This window comes from Centrocercus urophasianus, unplaced genomic scaffold (assembly GCF_019232065.1).
Source record: "Centrocercus urophasianus isolate 14NV4802_14NV808 unplaced genomic scaffold, USGS_Curo_1.0 seq_23, whole genome shotgun sequence".
Taxonomy (NCBI): domain Eukaryota; kingdom Metazoa; phylum Chordata; class Aves; order Galliformes; family Phasianidae; genus Centrocercus; species Centrocercus urophasianus.
The window spans coordinates 15,460,651-15,479,422 of record NW_024884789.1 but is presented as its reverse complement, the minus strand read 5'-3'; the positions used below and the strand labels follow the sequence as shown (position 1 = coordinate 15,479,422).

General features: G+C 40.3%; 1 protein-coding gene and 1 long non-coding RNA gene across 10 annotated transcripts in view; one reads left to right on the top strand and one right to left on the bottom strand.

Moving 5' to 3' along the window:
* Window positions 1-3,225, bottom strand: part of LOC122163246 — a 30,863-nt gene extending 27,638 nt beyond the window's left edge. For 6 of the 8 annotated variants that reach the window (XR_006169864.1, XR_006169866.1, XR_006169861.1 and 3 more), the window contains exons 1-2: window positions 2,859-3,041; window positions 554-609 (exon numbers count right to left, since the gene is read on the bottom strand). This is a non-coding gene — a long non-coding RNA (uncharacterized LOC122163246). Of the gene's footprint in view, window positions 1-553; window positions 610-2,383; window positions 2,552-2,858; window positions 3,042-3,158 lie in introns of those variants that run through there. The other 2 variants (XR_006169860.1, XR_006169859.1) reach the window with 2 other exon arrangements.
* The window catches only part of VPS13C (vacuolar protein sorting 13 homolog C), a 79,985-nt gene continuing 64,060 nt past the window's right edge, over window positions 2,848-18,772 (top strand). For both annotated transcript variants that reach the window (XM_042824379.1, XM_042824380.1), the window contains exons 1-10: window positions 2,848-2,997; window positions 3,699-3,742; window positions 6,059-6,101; window positions 6,824-6,919; window positions 7,632-7,733; window positions 12,920-13,029; window positions 13,839-13,898; window positions 14,514-14,573; window positions 15,165-15,245; window positions 18,428-18,485. In XM_042824379.1, coding sequence (XP_042680313.1) covers window positions 2,898-2,997; window positions 3,699-3,742; window positions 6,059-6,101; window positions 6,824-6,919; window positions 7,632-7,733; window positions 12,920-13,029; window positions 13,839-13,898; window positions 14,514-14,573; window positions 15,165-15,245; window positions 18,428-18,485 — 754 coding nt within the window. In that variant the 5' untranslated portion in view covers window positions 2,848-2,897. The remainder of the gene's footprint in view (window positions 2,998-3,698; window positions 3,743-6,058; window positions 6,102-6,823; window positions 6,920-7,631; window positions 7,734-12,919; window positions 13,030-13,838; window positions 13,899-14,513; window positions 14,574-15,164; window positions 15,246-18,427; window positions 18,486-18,772) is intronic.

Sequence of the window (18,772 nt, the reverse complement as noted above, 5' to 3'; positions counted from 1 at the left end):
CAGTTCCAGGTGAAATCACATTATTTTGGGAGCAATTTTTGATCCACTAGGCCACATATTTGTGTTTGTTAGGAAAGCATGTTTGTAAACAACAACAGAAATTTCATTTATTCAACTACATGCTGTAACAAAGATGATTTTCAAAAATCATTTTGGTTAATTAGACAATGGTTTGACCACATAAACGCTGTTTTCACCTGTTATCCAACAACTTATAGTTGTGATAAACTGATCTCTGCAGAATTTTCTGTGCAGAAATCAATACAGCTGTTACGAGAAGCAAAGAAAATGGTTTTATCATCCTGTTTATATTATATAATTGTTGTAGAGAACATTTAGTGCCACTGATTTGCACAATTGCTCTTAAATTTATATACAGTAAGAGGATGAGCTGTCACTGATTAGCTTTTGCTCGAAGCTTAGCTATTCAGCCACAGTTTATATACACAAAGCACAATAAGCAAAGCTCTTTTAAAGTTTTACTGTAATAATCACAAACGAAAGTTTGTTACCAATCAGAATGGCAGCAGAAGCTCTGCACACAACTTCCTACCTTGTTTTCTTGCACTGATGCTTCCCAAGGGTACAAATGGCTCTGCACAGACAGCACTGCATGGAAGAAGTAAAAAAAAAATTGTCACTTTCTGTAGTTTCTATAAATTAAATAATTAGAATTTTTTCTTCCTTTCTGAAGCTAAACAGAGCATAGCACAAGAATGTGGTACTCGAATGCCACTCTCTAACGAAAAATCTCATCTGTTACAGTAATCATGTCAGATATCATCACACGTTTAGTGGGAAGGTCCTTGGAATCACCTCTGGCTTGACACAGGTAGAATTCTTCGAAAGAAATTTATCCACATACAGGCATTAACCAGCCTTGCAAAAGGCCCAGAATGCTGCATACACAGACGATTTTGATTAATACATTTTAATATAGCATCTGACAGCTCTTGTCCAAGAACTGCCACAGTTAAGTGCAAGGGAAAAGGCATTCAGTGAGCTCTTGGTGCTCACCAGTGGGTGCCTACAGGTATACAAGGGTGAAACTTCCCACTGATGAACCTTTCCACAATTTCCACGTGTCTCCAGCATTCTGCCATACAACTTCTCCCACCCAATCGCATGGATCAACAAGTTGTTGATCAACACGGATCAAGTGTTCAGGAACCACTGCAGATCTGAACTTTGGTCTTAGAGGCGCAGTGTTCTGCCTCGCGCTTTAAACGTTGAAAAATGCTTGTGGAAAACTTAAGCATTTAAGCATCCTAGCAATGTACAGATGTGGCACACATTGAGGTACAGCACTAAATAAGGAATCTTCTTGTGCTGTCGTTTGCTCTGGGCTGGCCGTATGCTTTACTGAACATGCTGATTTAACAGATCCATACATACAGGGGTGACCTCACATTCGTGCCTCCTGCACAATGGAGATAACCACACACAACCCTTCAGATCCACCTCTTCTACAGCTGCTCATAGACCTTTATCAGTTTGCAAAAACTTGTTCCTTTAGCGGTGGTTTCTTAAAACACCCTTGCATTCAGCTCCACAATGTTTTTATCAGCTTTCTGAAGCAGCACTTGGGGGTAGCAAGGCCCTACAGAGGGATCTGGACAGGCTGGATAGCTAGGCTGAAGCCAATGGGATGAGGTTCAACAAGACCAGATGCCTAGTCCTGCCCTTAGCCACAACAGCCCCAGGCAATGCTACAGGCTTGGGGCAGAGTGGCTGGAAGACTGTGCAAGGAAATGGACATGGGTGTATTGATTGATGCTTGGCTGAATAGGAGCCAGCAGTGTGCCCAGGTGGCCAAGAAGGCCAATGGCATCCTGGCTTGCATCAGGAATGGTGTTGCCAACAGAAACAGGGAAGTGATTGTTCCCCTGTACTCTGCTCTAGTAAGGCTGCACCTTGAGCTGGGAACTGTGTTCAGTTTTGGGCCCCTCGCTGCAAGAGACTCTGAAGCCCTGGAGCGGGTTCAAAGAAGGGGGACAAAGCTGGTGAGGGGTCTGGAGCATAGGCCTTATGAGGAGCAGCTGAAGGAGCTGGGATTGTTCAATCTGGAGGAGGCTCAGGGGAGACCTCATTGCTCTCTATAACTACCTGAAGGGAGGTTGCAGTGAGCTGGGGGTTGACCTCTTCTCTCATGTAACTGGTGATAGGACTAGAAAGCTGCACATGGGAGATTCAGGCGGGATGTTAGGAAATACCGCTTCTCTGAAAGAGTGGTCAGGCACTGGAATGGGCTGTCCAGGGAAGAGTCACCAACCCTGGAGGTGATCAAGGAATGTTTGGACACTGTGTTGAGGGATATGGTTTAGTGAGACCTATTGGTGATGGGTGGACGGTTGAACTGGGTGATCTATAGGTCTTTTCCAACCTTGGTGATTCTGTGATTTGCCTCCCTCGTCTCTAATTGTCTCCACGTTGCCTTATTTTCATGTATTCTTGAGGCCTGAGTATTGCCAGTACTCATTTCCCCTTCCTCGTTCTCCTTTTCTGTCAGTTTTCACGTCACTCGGGCGGCTGGCTGAACACGAACGTTCTTCTGTGCACAGGAAGAACTATCAGCGAGCACCGCTGCGAGGCGACCCTCGCCCTCCCCGCGCCTCCTTCAGCGCGCTGCTTCCCGCCTCGGGGCCGCTCCGCTCCCTGCCCGTAGTCCCCCAAACAGCGGCTCCGCAGCCACCCCGAGCGCTTCGCCGTCCCCCCAACCCCTGCGCGGCCCCGGCTCTCCGTGTGGCACTGCGCGGCCCCGCCCCGTCACCTGACCGCGGGAACGCGCCCGGCGCTGCCTCGCGCCGCGCCCCGCCACCCCTCCCTGGTCCCTCCCCTCCGCGCCGCTCTCCGCTCACGGTGGGCCGCGGGCGGCGTACGGTGGGCCCGCCTCCGCTATGGTGCTGGAGTCGGTGGTGGCGGATCTGCTGAACCGCTTCCTGGGCGACTATGTGGAGAACCTGAACAAATCCCAGCTCAAACTGGGCATATGGGGGGGTAAGGAGCCCGTTCCGACCCGGCTCTGTGGCGCAGCGGGGCCGCCGCTGCCACCGGGGAGGGCGCTTCCTCGCGGGGAGCGGGTCTCGCTGGCTCCGGTCCCCCGAGGGCTGGCGGCCCCAGTGCGGAACGGGCGGGCGGCCCGAGGCCGCGGAGCCTACCTCCTGCTCGCTCCCCCGCGGAGGGCGGTCGCTACGAGGGCCGCGGCGCTCCCGGAGGGGCGGTCGGTCGGCTAGGGACAGCGGACCACCCCCCGGGGGGCGGTCAGTCGGCGGGCGCTGGGCCTCGTCGCTCCCTCGTGAGGGGCGGCGGTGGTCGACGGGGCCGCGGCTTCCCGCGCTGTTGGCGCCCCCAGGCGGCGGGTGGTGCCCCTGAGGGGGCTGGGGCGGGGCGGCTGCCCGCTGATGGACGGCTCTTGTGGGGGCTGCGCGTGCCCCGAGGGCCGAAGCGTTTCTTCTCAGCTCGGTTGCGCAGTTGCCATGGCGGGGAATGATTCATACCTATATTATAAAGAACATAGCCCTAGGAAGTGTGGTGTTGAAGCACTCTGGTGTTACATGTGCAGTTTTCCACGTGTGTGACTCTTATGTGCCTGTGCTCCCTATTGTTAGACCTTATATTTGGAAGGCTGTGGCTGTTATCCTTGTTCCAGCTTGCTTTGCATAGATGTTGAAATCACTGAACGTTTTTCTTCCACATAGGTAATGTCGCACTTGACAACTTACAAATAAAGGAGAATGCACTGGTAAGTATTCCAGTAATTCTCAAGCTGTATCAGTGGCTCTAAGGACTAAGCCCCAGGTCTGCTTACTGTGTGTAGTCTCGCTTCACAGTGTGTGCCTTCTTTGCTTGTTACTGAAAGTGGTACTTGGTTAACGGCTTCTGACATTGCTAATGGTATTGGAACAAAGGGAAAAAAGTCCACAGGTTATATCATAAGTACACGCCCAAGAAAAGTGCTTCTGAGAAATGACCAATGGTATTTTCAAGTACGTTTCTGATGTTTTCTGCATATCAGTCTGCCTGAGGGTCGGGAGGCCCTACAGAAGCATCTGAACAGGCTGTATTGATGGTTTGAGGCCAATGGGATGAAGTTCAACAATACCAGGTACAGGTCCTACATTTCAGTTACACTAACCCCATGTGCAGGTACAGGCTTGGGGCAGAGTGACTGGAAAGCTGCATGGAGGAAGAGGATTGGGTTACTGGTTGACAGCTGAATGTGAGCCAGCACTGTGCCAGGGTGGCCAAGGTGCAGCCAGCAGGACTGGGAGGTAGTAGTCCATGTGTACTTGGCAGCGGTGAGGTTGTACCTTAAGCACTGTGTTCAGTTTTTCGGCCTCTCACTGCAAGAAAGTTGTGGAGATTCTGGAGTGTGTCCAGAGAAGGGTAGCAAAGCTGTAAAGGCTTTGGAGCACAAGTCTTGTGGGGAGCTGCAGATGGAATTGGGATGATTCGGTGCGAAAAAGAGGAGGCTCAGGGGTTGCTGTCTACAACTGCCTGCAAGGAGTTTGTAGCAAGATGGGGGTCCCCTTCTCATCCCAAATAGTAGCAACAGGATGAGAGGTAATGGCCTGAAGTTGTGGCAGGGAAAGTTCAGATTTGATATTAGGAAAAATTTCTTCTCGGAAGGAGTGATTAGGTGTTGGGAAAGGCTGCCCAGTGCGATGGTGGAGTCATCATCCCTGAAGGTGTTCAAGAAAAGGGTAGGGACACGATTTAGTGGGCAGTATTGGTGATGAGTTGATGGTTGGGCTAAATGATCTTAGAGGACTTTTCCAACTTTAAAAATTCTATGATTCTACATAGATATCACCTGTCCTAATATTTGAAACTTGAAATAGTAAAACTAAAATGTTTGTACATTTCTGTTACTGCTTTAGTCTTCCAGTAGAACCTGGAGAACTGAATTTCTTCTGCTGCTGCATAATCGTATTTCCGTAAGGTCATAGTTTGGACTTCCATAGGGTTTATCACTTGTATGTCCAAGCAGTAGATGGTTGTATGGTTCAGAACAACTTAGGAACAACTGGTATGCGCAGATCTGTGTATTCTTTTTTTCTGTTTGTGTTGAATGAATGGATTTTCAAAGCCTGACTCCTGCAGATTGTTATAACTGAAGTCCTCTGAGAGACTGTGATGCTGTGTTTAGGTGAGGGTACACTGGGAGAAGTTTCATCTGTTGATGAAATAAAGGCTTATGTTTATGGCTATGTAAGTTGATTCTCAGCTAAAACTGTCAAGGGTGACATGTTTGAGATGTTTATAGTCTGAATGTAACTTGTATGTACTGATTAACCATGTAATATGGTTATTTAAATGTTCCTGTTAAAATGGGAGTAACAGTGAAGGGGGGGGAAAAAAGCGAGAAAGAGCTTCCAATCAGTACCCTGATTCTTGTCTGAAAAATCCTTGGTTGGTTATTGTGTCCTGAGCTAAGAACAGCTGTACTACTGAAAGATTCTTACAACAAGCTTCTGTGTGCTTCTCACTGCACTCAGGAAAATTAGGGAAAACATGCTAAATTTTTGCTTGACATCACTCATTTTTCTTTGTTGCTCATGTCTTACCTGCTTCTTTTGCTGATAACTTTATACTTACAGCCCTTGACAAAAACATCTTTATAATATGGTAGTAAGAAAGGGAGTAGGTAAGGAAGGAAAATTAAAAAATTCTAAGTGCTGTACTGATTATCAAAAAGATAAGACCTGTGGAATGACTGAACGAAGAAGTAAAATTATATTTTCGTATGTAGATGAAACCTTACTTCTTGGGTAACTTTTGTTGCAAAGCATTGTCATGCTTGTATTAAAGAGCTGTTAGAAATGTGTAACTCCTTTGTTTTTTGGCTTTCTACAAGCCTGACTGTATTTATGGATTCCCATGTTCACATGAGCATTGCTGATTAATGATACCTGTGTCATACAGAGAACTGCATCTGTTCTGGAACTTCAATTTTGTGTGCACAGTTTTAAGAGTAATCAGGATAATAATTCTGCTCTCCGAACCAAGTTGCCTTTGCAGTACATGAATCTGTTTAATGCTTATTTTTCTTTTACAGAGTGAACTGGATGTACCTTTCAGAGTTAAAGTTGGCCAGATAGGTAAGGATTTTTGTTTTGTTTTGTTTCAACCTGAATCTTAAAATGGAATTTTGAGTACAAGCCTCAAGATCAGTCTTGCCTTTCAATTTCTTTTATTGAGGTTTCTTAGGTGGTCTCTGTAATAGTACTTGCTGTTGAACTAGTGCAGATGTCTAATGTGACTGCCCTGCGTAAGTGATAAAAAGTTCCCTGTGTAACCCTGTTTGTGTAACATTATAGGCTGAGTGTGAAAAATGTATCTGAAATGTTTCACAGGTACGTGGATGATCGAGGGAGCTGTTTAGTAGAGCTGGAACGTGTGTCTCTTCAAAGGGTGGATTAAGAATATGAAGAACTTAAGTACGATTGCTGAAGGATTGGCAGACGTGCCAAGAGTTTAGCAGCTCTTAGATACATGTTGTTAAAAATTCTTTTCCTAAAGGTCTGCGTTGCTTTTTCAAATGAAATGTTTTTTTGGAAATAAATGTATTCTATTCCAATCCAATCACAGTCTCAGTTTTTGATCTGAAGTCTTTGGACTCAAAACTGCAACTTCTTGCTCGCGTTTTCTCTGTGTGTATTTTTAACTCCAAGGGCTTCATAAAAGATGTACTCACACAGTTTCTCCTCAACTTCTAAGGCATTTAGAACATGAAGAAATAGAACTAATGACCTTCACTATATGTTCAAACTAATCACAGTGTAGGTTTTTCTTTGAGTTAACTTTTATCTGTTTTTTGTAGATAAACTGACTCTGAAGATTCCTTGGAAGAACTTGTATGGTGAAGCAGTTGTTGCAACTCTAGAAGGCTTGTATCTTCTTATAGTTCCTGGAGCAAGTAAGTAATCTCAGCATAGTGAAATAATCAAAGAGATAAATATCCAAAGGTACCATTAAATAAGCTGCTGTTTTTCACACTCGGTTCCCCAGGGAACTTTCTAGACAAATGCAGAGAAGTGAGTGGAAGGATGGTGGGCAAAAAGAGCACTTGTTGCCTTTATGGAAAGTCTTCGTTGTGTCCGTGCGTTCTAAGTTCAGTTTAACAAACGTGATTCCTTTGATGTGTGCTATCTTGAATCCACTCTTCTGGCATGGTTTAGGTCTTTTGGCTGTTGCAGGATACAGTCTGCTCCTAATTAATAACAATCAATAGCAGTAATTCTGTTAGAACTGATTTTTATGGAGGGAAGAAGATCAGGGAACCTAATTTCCTTTCTCTGATGTCAGATGCTTTGTTATAATAAGAAAACTTTAAAATTTCTGGAATATCATGTACAGGTGTAGCAGAAATCACACCGTGTTATACAGTGCAGAGCACGTTTACATGCCTCATTATATGTGGAAAGGTACTCCTGTAAAACAATGCTTGAATGTTGGTAGAAGCTTTTGTATCCTACTATTTTCAGAGGCAGGATGGAGGTTTCAGCAACTAGAATAGCCTTTGTTTAAAGTGTCATTTTGCAACATAATGTTCAGAATGTGCACATTGCTTGATTATGCATTTACATCATTTGCAATGTAGGGTAATGCTGTCCCAACTTGGCTTACAGGCATTAAATATGATGCAGAGAAGGAAGAAAAGTACTTGCAAGATAATAAACAAAAGGATCTGGCCAGAATTGAGGAAGCCTTGCAGAAAGCAGCCGAAAAAGGTAGAAGTTAATAATGCAAACTGTCAATGGAGTTTGGGAATGTACTGTGCTATGAAGGAAGGTGTTTTGTAATTGATTTAATAAATTTTAAGTGTCTAGCTAATCTTACTACAGTGCTTTAAAAAGGCTCTTTCCTCTCTAGTTTATGCTTATGAAATGGTAAACAAAATGAGTAACACTTCTTTGTCCGTTGGAAATGAGAATTCAGTTATCTGGTATGGTTTTGTTTTTTTTCTTTTTCATAAAGCTTTTTCGGAACAGGACAAAGAGAGCAGCTGCATCTCATGAGGCAAATGTTTATGTAAATCAACATTCATTACTGAAATTCTAAAGAGGTGCATGTTTTAGAGGTGCATGTGAGAAGTCATTCTTTGCTTAAAAGAGATTTAAAGGAAAGTGGAAAGGTTTAATGCTTTTCACAAAAAAATAGCAACAATAATGCCTTCAGTTTCTGCTGGTTTTTACTGTATGGTGAAAGATATATGATCTGTGGTGGTATGATGATGATGGTGGCAGAGCTCAAGGAGAGGGTAGAGAGATTAAGGAGCAGCAGGGAGTGTGAGCAGAAGGAACAGGAGGGATATAGAACTGTTGGAATGGGTTTTGAAAAGGGCAGTGAAGATGTTCAGAGGGTTGGAGCACACCTCTTATGAGGAAAGGTTGAAGGATTTGGACTTGGTTAGCTTGGAGAAGAGAAGGCTCTGGGGAGACCTCATTGTGGCCTTCCAGTACTTGAAAAGAGCTTACAAGCAGGAGAGGACCAACTGTTTGCATGGTCTGATAGTGACAGGACAAGGGGGAAATGGCTTTAACCAAAAGCAAAGGAGATTTAGGTTACATGTTTTTACTCAGAGTGTGGTAAGGTGCTGCAACAGATTGCCTGGAGATTGCCTTGTGAGTGTTCCATCACTAGAAGTACTCAAGGCTGAGCTGGATGGGATTGTGGGGAGCTTGATCGAGTGGTTGGCAACCCTGCCAATAGCAAGGGGGATGGAACTGGATGATCTGTGAGGTCCCTGTTGAGCTAAGCCATTCTGTGGTACTGCGTTGGATCTGGTTTAAGAAACGGGGCTGTCTTGATGAGGAAAGAAATGTGACACAAGAAAATAGTTAAACGTGAAGACAGCAAACTTTACTTAAAAGTCTGGATCTAGACCATTAAGAATTTAAAACTAATTGGTTAAAATAATTGAATATTTCAGACTGGGTAGTCTGGTTTTATTTTTTATCATAACAAATACTTATGTTAAAATTATGGTACAAAATAGGCTGCTTTGGACAGAGACCAAGCTCTGAACTGGTGACAGGTAACTGTGCTTGTTAAAGACCTGATTACTGAAGGTTTTGTGTGATAGGAGGTACAATGGTCAATAAGATGCATCTCTGTGAAAATGGTAATTCTGCAAGTCATGGGCCTTGGAAAAGCTCCTGAAAATGAAATTGTTCATAGAATATTTGGGGGAAGATAGTCTGTGTTGTAGCCTCTCTGCTTGCTTTATTTTCCAGCTTCAGGACACTACTGCCTTATTCTTGTTTTGCTAGTTTGAAATACACATTTGCAGTCCTTCATACAACTGTTTACCAGTCTGTATGGAGTGCAGAAATGAACCCTGCTTTATTTATTGTCTTTAATATGTCAGAAACTATCTGTGAGCTAAGCTACTTCAGTGGATGAAATTTGCAACTGTTACTTCCTACAGAAGGAAAGGAATATTCACAGAGTACGGAAGTTTGACCTTTGCTATAGCCATGCCTAAGCTGTAATTCTTTGCATCAGTAGCAGTGGGATGAAGGGAGAATATAAGAAGAGTTTAATCTAATAGGCAACACTAAAGGAATAGCAGATCTGGAGCTTTGTGCAGTGGTTAGTGCATCTGCAGGAAAGTCTTAGTATTTCTGAAAGAGATGTAATGCCTCCAATGTTTGCAAGTCGTTGGGAAAGAACTTTTTTAAAATGATAACTCAGTAGATTGACTTGTCATATGAAGAGCTACAATTAGATTTTTACTCACGTTTTGCAAGGCTGCGTTATTAAATTTTTCTCCTGAGGAGTCAGAAACTAGAGGAACATTCAAACTGGATTATTCTAAATTGCAGTCCTCTTCTAGGTTGTTGTGGTCAGGATGACTTGTCCAGTTCCTGTATGAGGAGATCTCCTGTCTTTGCTAGATACAAAGTTCTTGGGGTCCAAGCTGCTCTGCTGTTCTGTGAACTAATAAGAAATTCAGCTCTTTCTAAAAGCTTTTAAACTCACTTAGATGGTAAAAATCTGGGAAATAACTGAATGGAATGTTTTCAGGTCTGTGAATTCTTGGCTTTATTTGCTCTTTCTATTAGTACTCAACTGACATTAATATGCACAGAATCTTAATTCAGTAGGTCATGCTATTCAGATGTTGAACAAAATGGTCATGTCTCTGTGTGATTAGTGTAATGTGATAGAGAAGTGGTAGCAAGATCTACTAACAGAAGCAGAACACTTTCTATTTTCCAAGCTATTTAAATTTGTCAGTATCAGAACTCATACATGGAGACCAAAGTTTGAAACCCTTGTTTCTTGCTGGATAGAGGTAAAAAGCAAATGCCATAATATCCATCTGTAGACAGTCTTTGAAAGTAGGTATTTCTGAAGCAGCTCTGGTTGTTAGGTACTACAATGAACTCAGTGTTATTTCAGGAGCTGAATGTAACATGAAATTGGGCTGTTTTCCTTCTTTTAAATAAAATGCATTTTTTGGTTATTTGCTGCCATGTGGACCAAGGTGCTCATTCACAGGATTCCCTGTATGGGCTGGAGAGTCTGATTTACAAGGACATCAAGCCTGGTGGGTATGCATGGTTAATTGCAGCTTTATGTTTTGAAACATCAGCAACAACAAAACCCAAAGCTGCCAAATGTGGAAATAAGGAAACAATGCATGTTTGGTTAGCATGTGCATATCAATGATTCTAGAAATAAGATTTTAATGATTACTGATTCAGGCAGAGGCTTTAAGTGACTGGGGCTCTTCAAGAAGACTGGGAGACCGTTTAGAAAGTTATCTATCATCTGTGTCAAGTTCAGAGTGTCATAAAATGCTGATGGCGTTCTTCAACATTAAAACATTGGTGTAGATTTTCTCCTACTCCCTCCTTAGCCCTCTCATTTTTTATTTGTAGGGTGAGCACTTTGTAAGTACTTACAGGACAGGTTGAAGTCTTGGCTGGCACTTTTTCCTCCTTTGAAGGAATGCGCAAACTGCATAAAAACCAAAGCTCTTCCTCTAAGTTAAACTGGCCTTTGTGCTTGTTTCCAACTTTAGTAGGATGCACCCTTCTTGTGGTATATCTTATTAAGTTAAGTGCAGGCAGCCCTATTGCTAGGCTCTTTTCCCCCTTATGGCCAGAGGGGTGAAAGAAATGAGACAACTCAACAAACTGGTTTTCTTTAGAAATGTGGGAAAACAGACCATTAGCTTAATTTGTGGAGTGGTTGTGTTTGTTTTTTTGACTGCAATTTGTGTGTGAATATTAGAATTTAATTTCATATAAAACTATTAAAGAATTATTATTTCTGTATGCTTTTTTTTTTTTTTTCAGTTTCAGCTGTCATTCATTTAAATTACTTTCATATCCTGCTGTTGATTGTTGTGAGAATCTTACTGAAAAGCCTTCTTTGGGTTTTCTTGTACATCATGAATATCTTAACTTGGAAGTTATGCACTTGCATGGAAGTCTCATCTGGATTTTGACTTCAGTGTTTTTCCCATATGAGTATTCTGTTAAGTGTTTCGTTACGTGCCTTTGCCTGAAGTCATGAAATAAAAGCTTGGATTACAGAAAAAAATATTCACCAGGGTTCTAATAAGTAGTCATGATTCTGTTTTCAGATCTGCTTTGTGCGTTGGAGATCTGAAATGAACTCATTAAAAAGTTTGAGTGTGTATTTGCTGAGAAGCCTGGTGATTATGGCTAACTCCTTAAACTCATGGGATCTTGTGTAACAGATCTTGAAACGTGCATTTACACTTGCAGTTGGCATGGCCCTCGATCACAGTGCAATTTCTATACTGAATCTGAAGTTTTTACTGACATGGAGTAGAAAAAGAAAAGGCAATGCTTCAGTTGCTTCCACGAAAGTGAATTCATGTATATGTGAATGATGGAAAATGATGCTCTGTGTTATGAGGATTAGTTGATTGCTTCCTTAACAGCTATGAAATTCTTTAATTCTTTTAATGAGAGCTTTCTAAGGTATTCTGTTTTGACAAGCTAAACTTTCTGCTGTCTTTTCTTTTCTTTCTTGCATTTCTGCTTTGCTAACTGGAATTTTATGCTTTTCCCAAAAAAATTGCTTGCCCTGAAAAAAGGACGTAAGCGTAAAAAGTATAAAAAGCATTTTAAGAGACCCTTTAAAGGTCGTGATCACTCAAAAGGTGGGTAAGAAACATGACTTCGATTTTGTTTTTAACTGCTACATAGTTTGCGTGCTATTTGTATTAGTTTCTCGTAGTCTTGCATATGCGTCCACTGATTATTTTTCCTTCCCTTTTTGAAAGAGAAAATAAAGTAGAGAGAGCATTTTGTTGTTGGTTATTGGATCAGATGCACTTGTGCTTAGTCCTTCTGAATTTTGAATTTACTAACTTAGCTTAAATGATCAGAGTACAGCTCTACTACTGAAAAACTAGAATATTTCACAGAGTATCTTTATATTTTCATTTATTGTATGCAAGCTATTTAATCTTCTCAGGCAGTATCCTGTGAAAAGCCCTAATGAACTGATCCTTTATTATCTAAGCATCATCTTCACCTAGGTATTTTAGGATATTTTGTGCTAAATAACACCTTCTTACCTGTTTTCTAATTGAAACTCCTAGTTAGTTGCTGATGAACTTCTAAGGGGCTTCTGCCTTGGAGGGTGCGGGGAGGTATACCTTAAAAGTCGATCTGGAGATCAGTGTAAGCTGCACTATTGTTAGTGAAACTTAGACATAAATTTTCTTACAATTGTGGTGCACAAAACTAATATTACGTTTTCACAATAGGGATATACAGAAAAGGAAAAAAAATTAAGTAGCTAAAAACTCAAATACCAGGTATTCACATTAGAATAAGTATTAAGTGTACGCTGGAATAGCTGTTAGTGTAGCTAAACTCGATATGTATTGTTTCACTGGATGCTATTTCTTTATTTTATTTTCCAGATAAACCAAAGGAGGAGAAGAAAGATACTTTCTTGGAAAAGCTTGCAACTCAAGTTATAAAAAATGTCCAAGTCAAGATCACAGGCATTCATGTTAAATACGAAGATGATGTAAGTACCTGGAACGTGCTTTCTCCATTTTATATGACTCTCCATTTTGTATGACTCCAGTGCAGTCGTTATGGTCTAGTCCACAGACACAAACTGTTATTTACCATTTTGAAAAAATACTGTGACTTCTTATGCGTATCTTAGAATTAAATACTTAAGGTACAACTGAAAGCCAGAGTTATTTTGGATATGTGAAGTAGATAATCTCTATTTTGCATTGCCTGGTGCTGCCTTGCTCACTAAACTTACGTGGTGACAATTTGTCATACATTGGTGCAAACAGTTGATATGCAGAACTTTCCATTGTAATGACCAGAATTCAGAATGGCAGGGACTTGTGAACTTAAGGATGAGTTGGAAAACAAAAAGTTGAATAACTAATAGCTAATAGGTAGTATTCTATCCCCATCCAGCTTCCTGGATATGAGTGAAGCAGTTTGTGATGAGATAGCTGCATGTAGAGAGGAAGCATTGGGCATAAAGCATTACCCAGAGCTATTCTAGATCTGTTTTTAGAGACACTGTATTTACAGTGGTGGGAAGAACGGAAGTCAGAAAGTGCTATAGTTGACTGAGACATGGTACTTGACAGTTCTTCAGTTTTTTACTATACAAAGGTTTAAAAACCTGAAAGAAAATTTCAGAATTGAATTCCTAAGCCTTTAATCTGCAGCTGTATGGTACTGACCCAACTGAATGCTTAAAAATTAAGCAAAGGAAAACAGCTCAAGATTTCAATCAATTTTAATGACATGATTCTTAGTATGCGGTGAGTATGGACAAATAGCTGTTCTTTTTCTATTTTGCAGGTCACAGATCCACAGTGTCCAATTTCCTTGGGAATGACATTGGGCGAGCTTAGTTTATTGGTAATATTTGTGTGCATGCATGTGTTCATGGTTTTGATTTACTTATATTTGATTGGGCACCAGAAGAGATAAGTCAGGCATGTAATATAATGCAATTATTGTATGGATATGGAGGGTAAGACAGCCTTTGCTCCATGTAAATAGTCCTTGAAGTTTGTACAAGTAGCAGGGAAGATAACTGAGGAACATCATACTATTTTGTGACAAGCAATTTCTTTTTTCCACTGTTCCAAGTGATCTTTAAAACTGAATGTGCTTAATTTCATAGGAAAGCTTGTTTCTATGTCCAGTAGATAAATTAAGGCAGGTGTTACATCATGATGAAGAATGTGGTATTTTGCCAGGCCTCCTGAGAAGAGAGGAGAGAGAATTTCAGCTAACTTGTTTGCCATAAATACATGGGATTTCATGGCTAGGATAAGGAGTTGAGAGCTAAAAGTAACTCACAAATTTGGAATTGGGTTTTGACTTGCATGTATGCAGACTAGAGAAGTTGATCTCTGTAATCTGGTGGCACCAAAATGATTTATTCTGTGCGTGGAAAAATAGTATAAAGCCACAGATGTGGTAGGTAAGGTGCATCACAGAATGACTTCTGTGCCTTTGGAATTTCAGACAACAAATGAGAACTGGAAACCTTCAATTCTAAGTGATGCTACAAAAGTAATTTACAAGGTAATGTGTTTTGTTTTTTTTTTCCTAAATGGCTAAAAATTTTAGCTAGCAACTGTTATTGGAGAGATGTAGTATGCAGGTACAGAGAAAAATTGGAAAAACTGTGAATTCTTGTATTTTTACTTAATTTTTTAATAAGTAGAACTAAAAAGACTGGCTTTAAGTAAGGCATACCTTTCTACTCCATAGTTTAAGCAATCAATGCAAACACTGATCTGCTCATAAACAACATTACACAGCAAGACAGAAATCTGTGTAGTAACTATGATTTCAAACTGTTGTCAAATTGCCATTTCCTATAGTAGTCTATATGTAAAACACATTTGGAATTCAGGTAGTGAAGCATGCCCTTTTGCTCCTCCCCACCCCAGTTACCTTTTATCAGTGTGTGTGAATGTGTGCACTTTAAGAGCATGCTTTTTAGCAAGTAATTTTCTTTTCAAGATGGTATTAAAAGATTAAATGTGTCTCAGTGCTTATAGTAGATTTGTTGTATAACCTTTTTTTTTTTTCCAAGTGGAAGCTAAATTCATAGAATGTATTGAATACAGAGTATGGAATCTGTTGAATGCTTTTGTTTTTTCTTTGCAGCTTTTATGCTTGGACAGCCTCAGTGCCTATTGGAATGTACACAGCAAAATGTATTATCACGGCTCCCATGAACAGATACTGGTAAGGTAGAGTTGAATGTTGAGTGGTGCTCCATCTCACAACTGTTACACTGTTTCAGACAATGTCTTATTAATTTCAGCAGCACCCAACCCCAGACATTTGGTCAGCTCTATGCTGATAGCAGGGCCATGTGTTAATTCATTGTGCCATTGATGGTTAATATGCTTTGGTGGCTCTATGTGTTACCAGCTCCTACAGACTTGGAGATGGTTGGAAACTGGGTTTGTAAGGACAGTTCTATTAGCGTGTGACTTAGTGTGCTCGTGCTCAGTACTGTTTATTAAATGTCTGAGCTATACAGGTCTTATTTAGCTACTGTAATGAGAACTGAAATAGTAAACAAACGTAGAGTTGTTAAAATTTCAGAATATTAAACCTTATTGGAGCAGAAACTTTTATATTATCAAGATACCTAAGCTGTGTAAGTGAAACTAACCAATGTGATGTAGCCAAACAGAAGAACAAGTCAGCAAAGCAAAGAACATTGCCAAAGTGAAGAGCAAGAACATCAAGTAAAGAGCATTTATTCTTTTTACTTTTAGCAAACTATACCTTGTAGGTGGTAACTGTCCACTGTCCGACGTGGGAGTTAGAGGAATTAATATAGTATTTCTCTGAAGGTAGCACCCCTCTTTTGGGAAACAGATACGGAAAAATGAGCATGCTTCAATTGTCAAGTTGAAAAGGGTCACAGCTTTACATTGGAAGTACTCAGTAGGACTGAGTAATGATGACTTCTGAAAATGAAACATAATTAAGGTAGACTGTGTGGCAGAGATGATGCTGGAAATAATTAAAATGGTAATTACAGGGGAGGGATAAACTCCAGTTTGCATGTATGAGCTACTCGAAGGCTGTGTCTAGTTTCTATGATTTGTTAGTGTTCTGAGTTGCTGTTAGCTAGATGAGTAGTGGTGTACTGCAAATTGTAGTGTTGTAAGCCTAGGAAATACTCATGAGATAAGGCAGCAATTAAATAAAAGTAAAACAACTTTTACTTAGTCTAAAGAAAAACTAGGAATGTGGCACTACTAATAGGGCAATTATATAGACATAAATTGCAGCTGAGGGCAAACATCCTCCTTCTGTACTGCAGCTGAGGAGTACTTGATTGCAAAAGTGCCTTTGCTGTTAAGTTCGTTTCAGATTGCTATTACATAAATGTGGTTAAAAGATGGCTGATTTGTAAGCAATGAGAAGCAGCTAGGTATTCTAGAGAGCTGCTGGCTGGTAAATAAATGAATAGTTTACGTTTTGAAAGTGAACTTAGAAGGATTATGAAAACAAGTCACCTGGCTTGGAATATTGTACGTATGACTACTCTTCTTAGTTGATCAGAAATGTGTTTGTTTCATTTTGTGGAGAACGCTGAACATGTGCTGTATATTATCTGCATTTTACTTTTGGTTTGAATAAGTACGTCTGTGCAAAATACAGTGCATTACTGACACACTGTGTTTATAAATGTTATACAAATGTTCCGTGTATCCTCATACAGTATTCCTTGTTTCCATTTCTTCTGCAGTCCTAGTCTTTTACAGTTATGATTTATTTATTTTTCTCTTGTGAACAAAGCATACACTTAACGTGATGGACTTGATGCTAATAAGGAAGTATGCTTCAAAACTGGTAAAACCAGCCAGTCAATAAATGTACTCTGAATTCTTGCTGTTAATGTGGAACTTGAAACCCAAGACCTCCTTCTATTTTAGTTCTGGTTCCCATTGTAGGATAATTCTCATTTTCTAGAAGTTGGAATTCAAGTTCGCTGCATGTATAAGACGCTGTGAATATGTTGTTTCTTTGTCCTGTCTGCATACTCTTACAGCTAAAATTCCTCAGGGTGCTTTCCATTATGCCTTTTTAGTTTAGTAGAGATGCTTACAAATTCTTAATAAGCTGTAATGAAGGAAGTGTGGAATTTGGCATGGGCGTAAGATGCCTTGTGTAAATCTTCTCAGCTGCTTATGAAGTCCTTTTCAGTACAGAGAATTCTGAAACAGAGACTAGAATACATTTTAAATGTAGTCTGCAGTATATCCTGTTTCCTGAAATGCTAGGACTTCCGTCTAGATAGGCCATTTCAGTCATACTTGTAAGCAGTATTATCAAGAAATCAGATTTAGCACAGTAGCTGATTGGTCTGCCTCGTAGTTGAAATAAGCTGTGTAATCCATAGCAGTCTGTCACTTTCACACAACAGTCTTCATATTTAAATAACATGAGCATATGGCTGTTTGTGAGATTAGCTGTTATACACTTAAGCTTATTGAAAAGCTTACTTTCACTACTGGAGTTCAGAAAGTGCATTTAAATGCAAATATCTTTAATTAGCATGTGTACTTTTTTGTAAAATACGAAACATTTTAAAATAAGAAATTGGGAAAAGAAATTACTGGAAGAGATTTCTATCTGTAAGATGTTTTCCTTGTAAAAACTATGCTTGATATTGATAGTCTTTGTAAAATAGGACAGTAACAAGTACTTCATCTGCCTTCATATAATGCATTGTATGTACTGCTTCTTAAAAGTGTGTGTCCTGTTTTAACTGATAGTGCCATTGCAATCCATAAACTAGATGAAATAATTGGTCTTTGTATAGCATCTTCAAAACACTGCTGAAGAATTGCAGCAGAGAAGAGACCTCGTTTTGAATGAGGACTCAGTTCCAGCATGAAGTTGCTCATTCCTCTCAGGCTGCTGCATTATTTTCCTGACACTGTATCTTTCATTTCTCTCTTAACTGTGGAATATCAGAAGACTGAAACGGCTTCCTTATGGGATAAATATGAGGAAGGATAGATTATGAATACATTGTCTCTGCACCTTCAAGGAGTTTAAAAACAAATACTTCATCTATTACACTACATGTCTGCATGTACACGATTGCTAGAATGTTTTAAATTAGTGAACGCTAGTTGATGCAAGATATGAAGGTTCAGTGAATTTCTGAATGAAGTTGAATTAAACTGTAATAACATTCTACTTGATGAGAGAAACCTATTGAGTCTGCTGTGTTAAAACATTTTACTTTTAAGTACTTGGGGTGAAGGTTTGGGGAAACTCCTGCAGAAACATTATTGGAGTTGAACTGTCCTCTAAATTCCTAGTGTCTTCTAAATTTTAAGTAGACCAACAGTAAATATCCTTCAATTGCTAGACAGTATCATATTCCTTTACAGGATCAACTGAAAAGAGGAATTCCATATGGTGATAACCAGCCTCAAGACTACGAGTACAGTAAGTAAGCTACGAGTGAGTGAACATACAGTGCTTTGAGCATTTTAGTTGGTCTGAACTGATCGTACAGGCATATCCATACTAGCTTCATTATGTTTAGGCTTTTGTGAAATTTAACATTGTAGAGTTTTTTTCTTTTTTCTAACTATTGCTGGGCTGATCTCATTTGTTGTATGAATTAAATGTTTCATAGAATCATAGAATGGCATGGGTTGAAAGGAACCATCCTCCTTGTCCTATCACTGTCTACCCAACTAAAAAGTTGATTCCCCCTTTTTTTTTTTTTT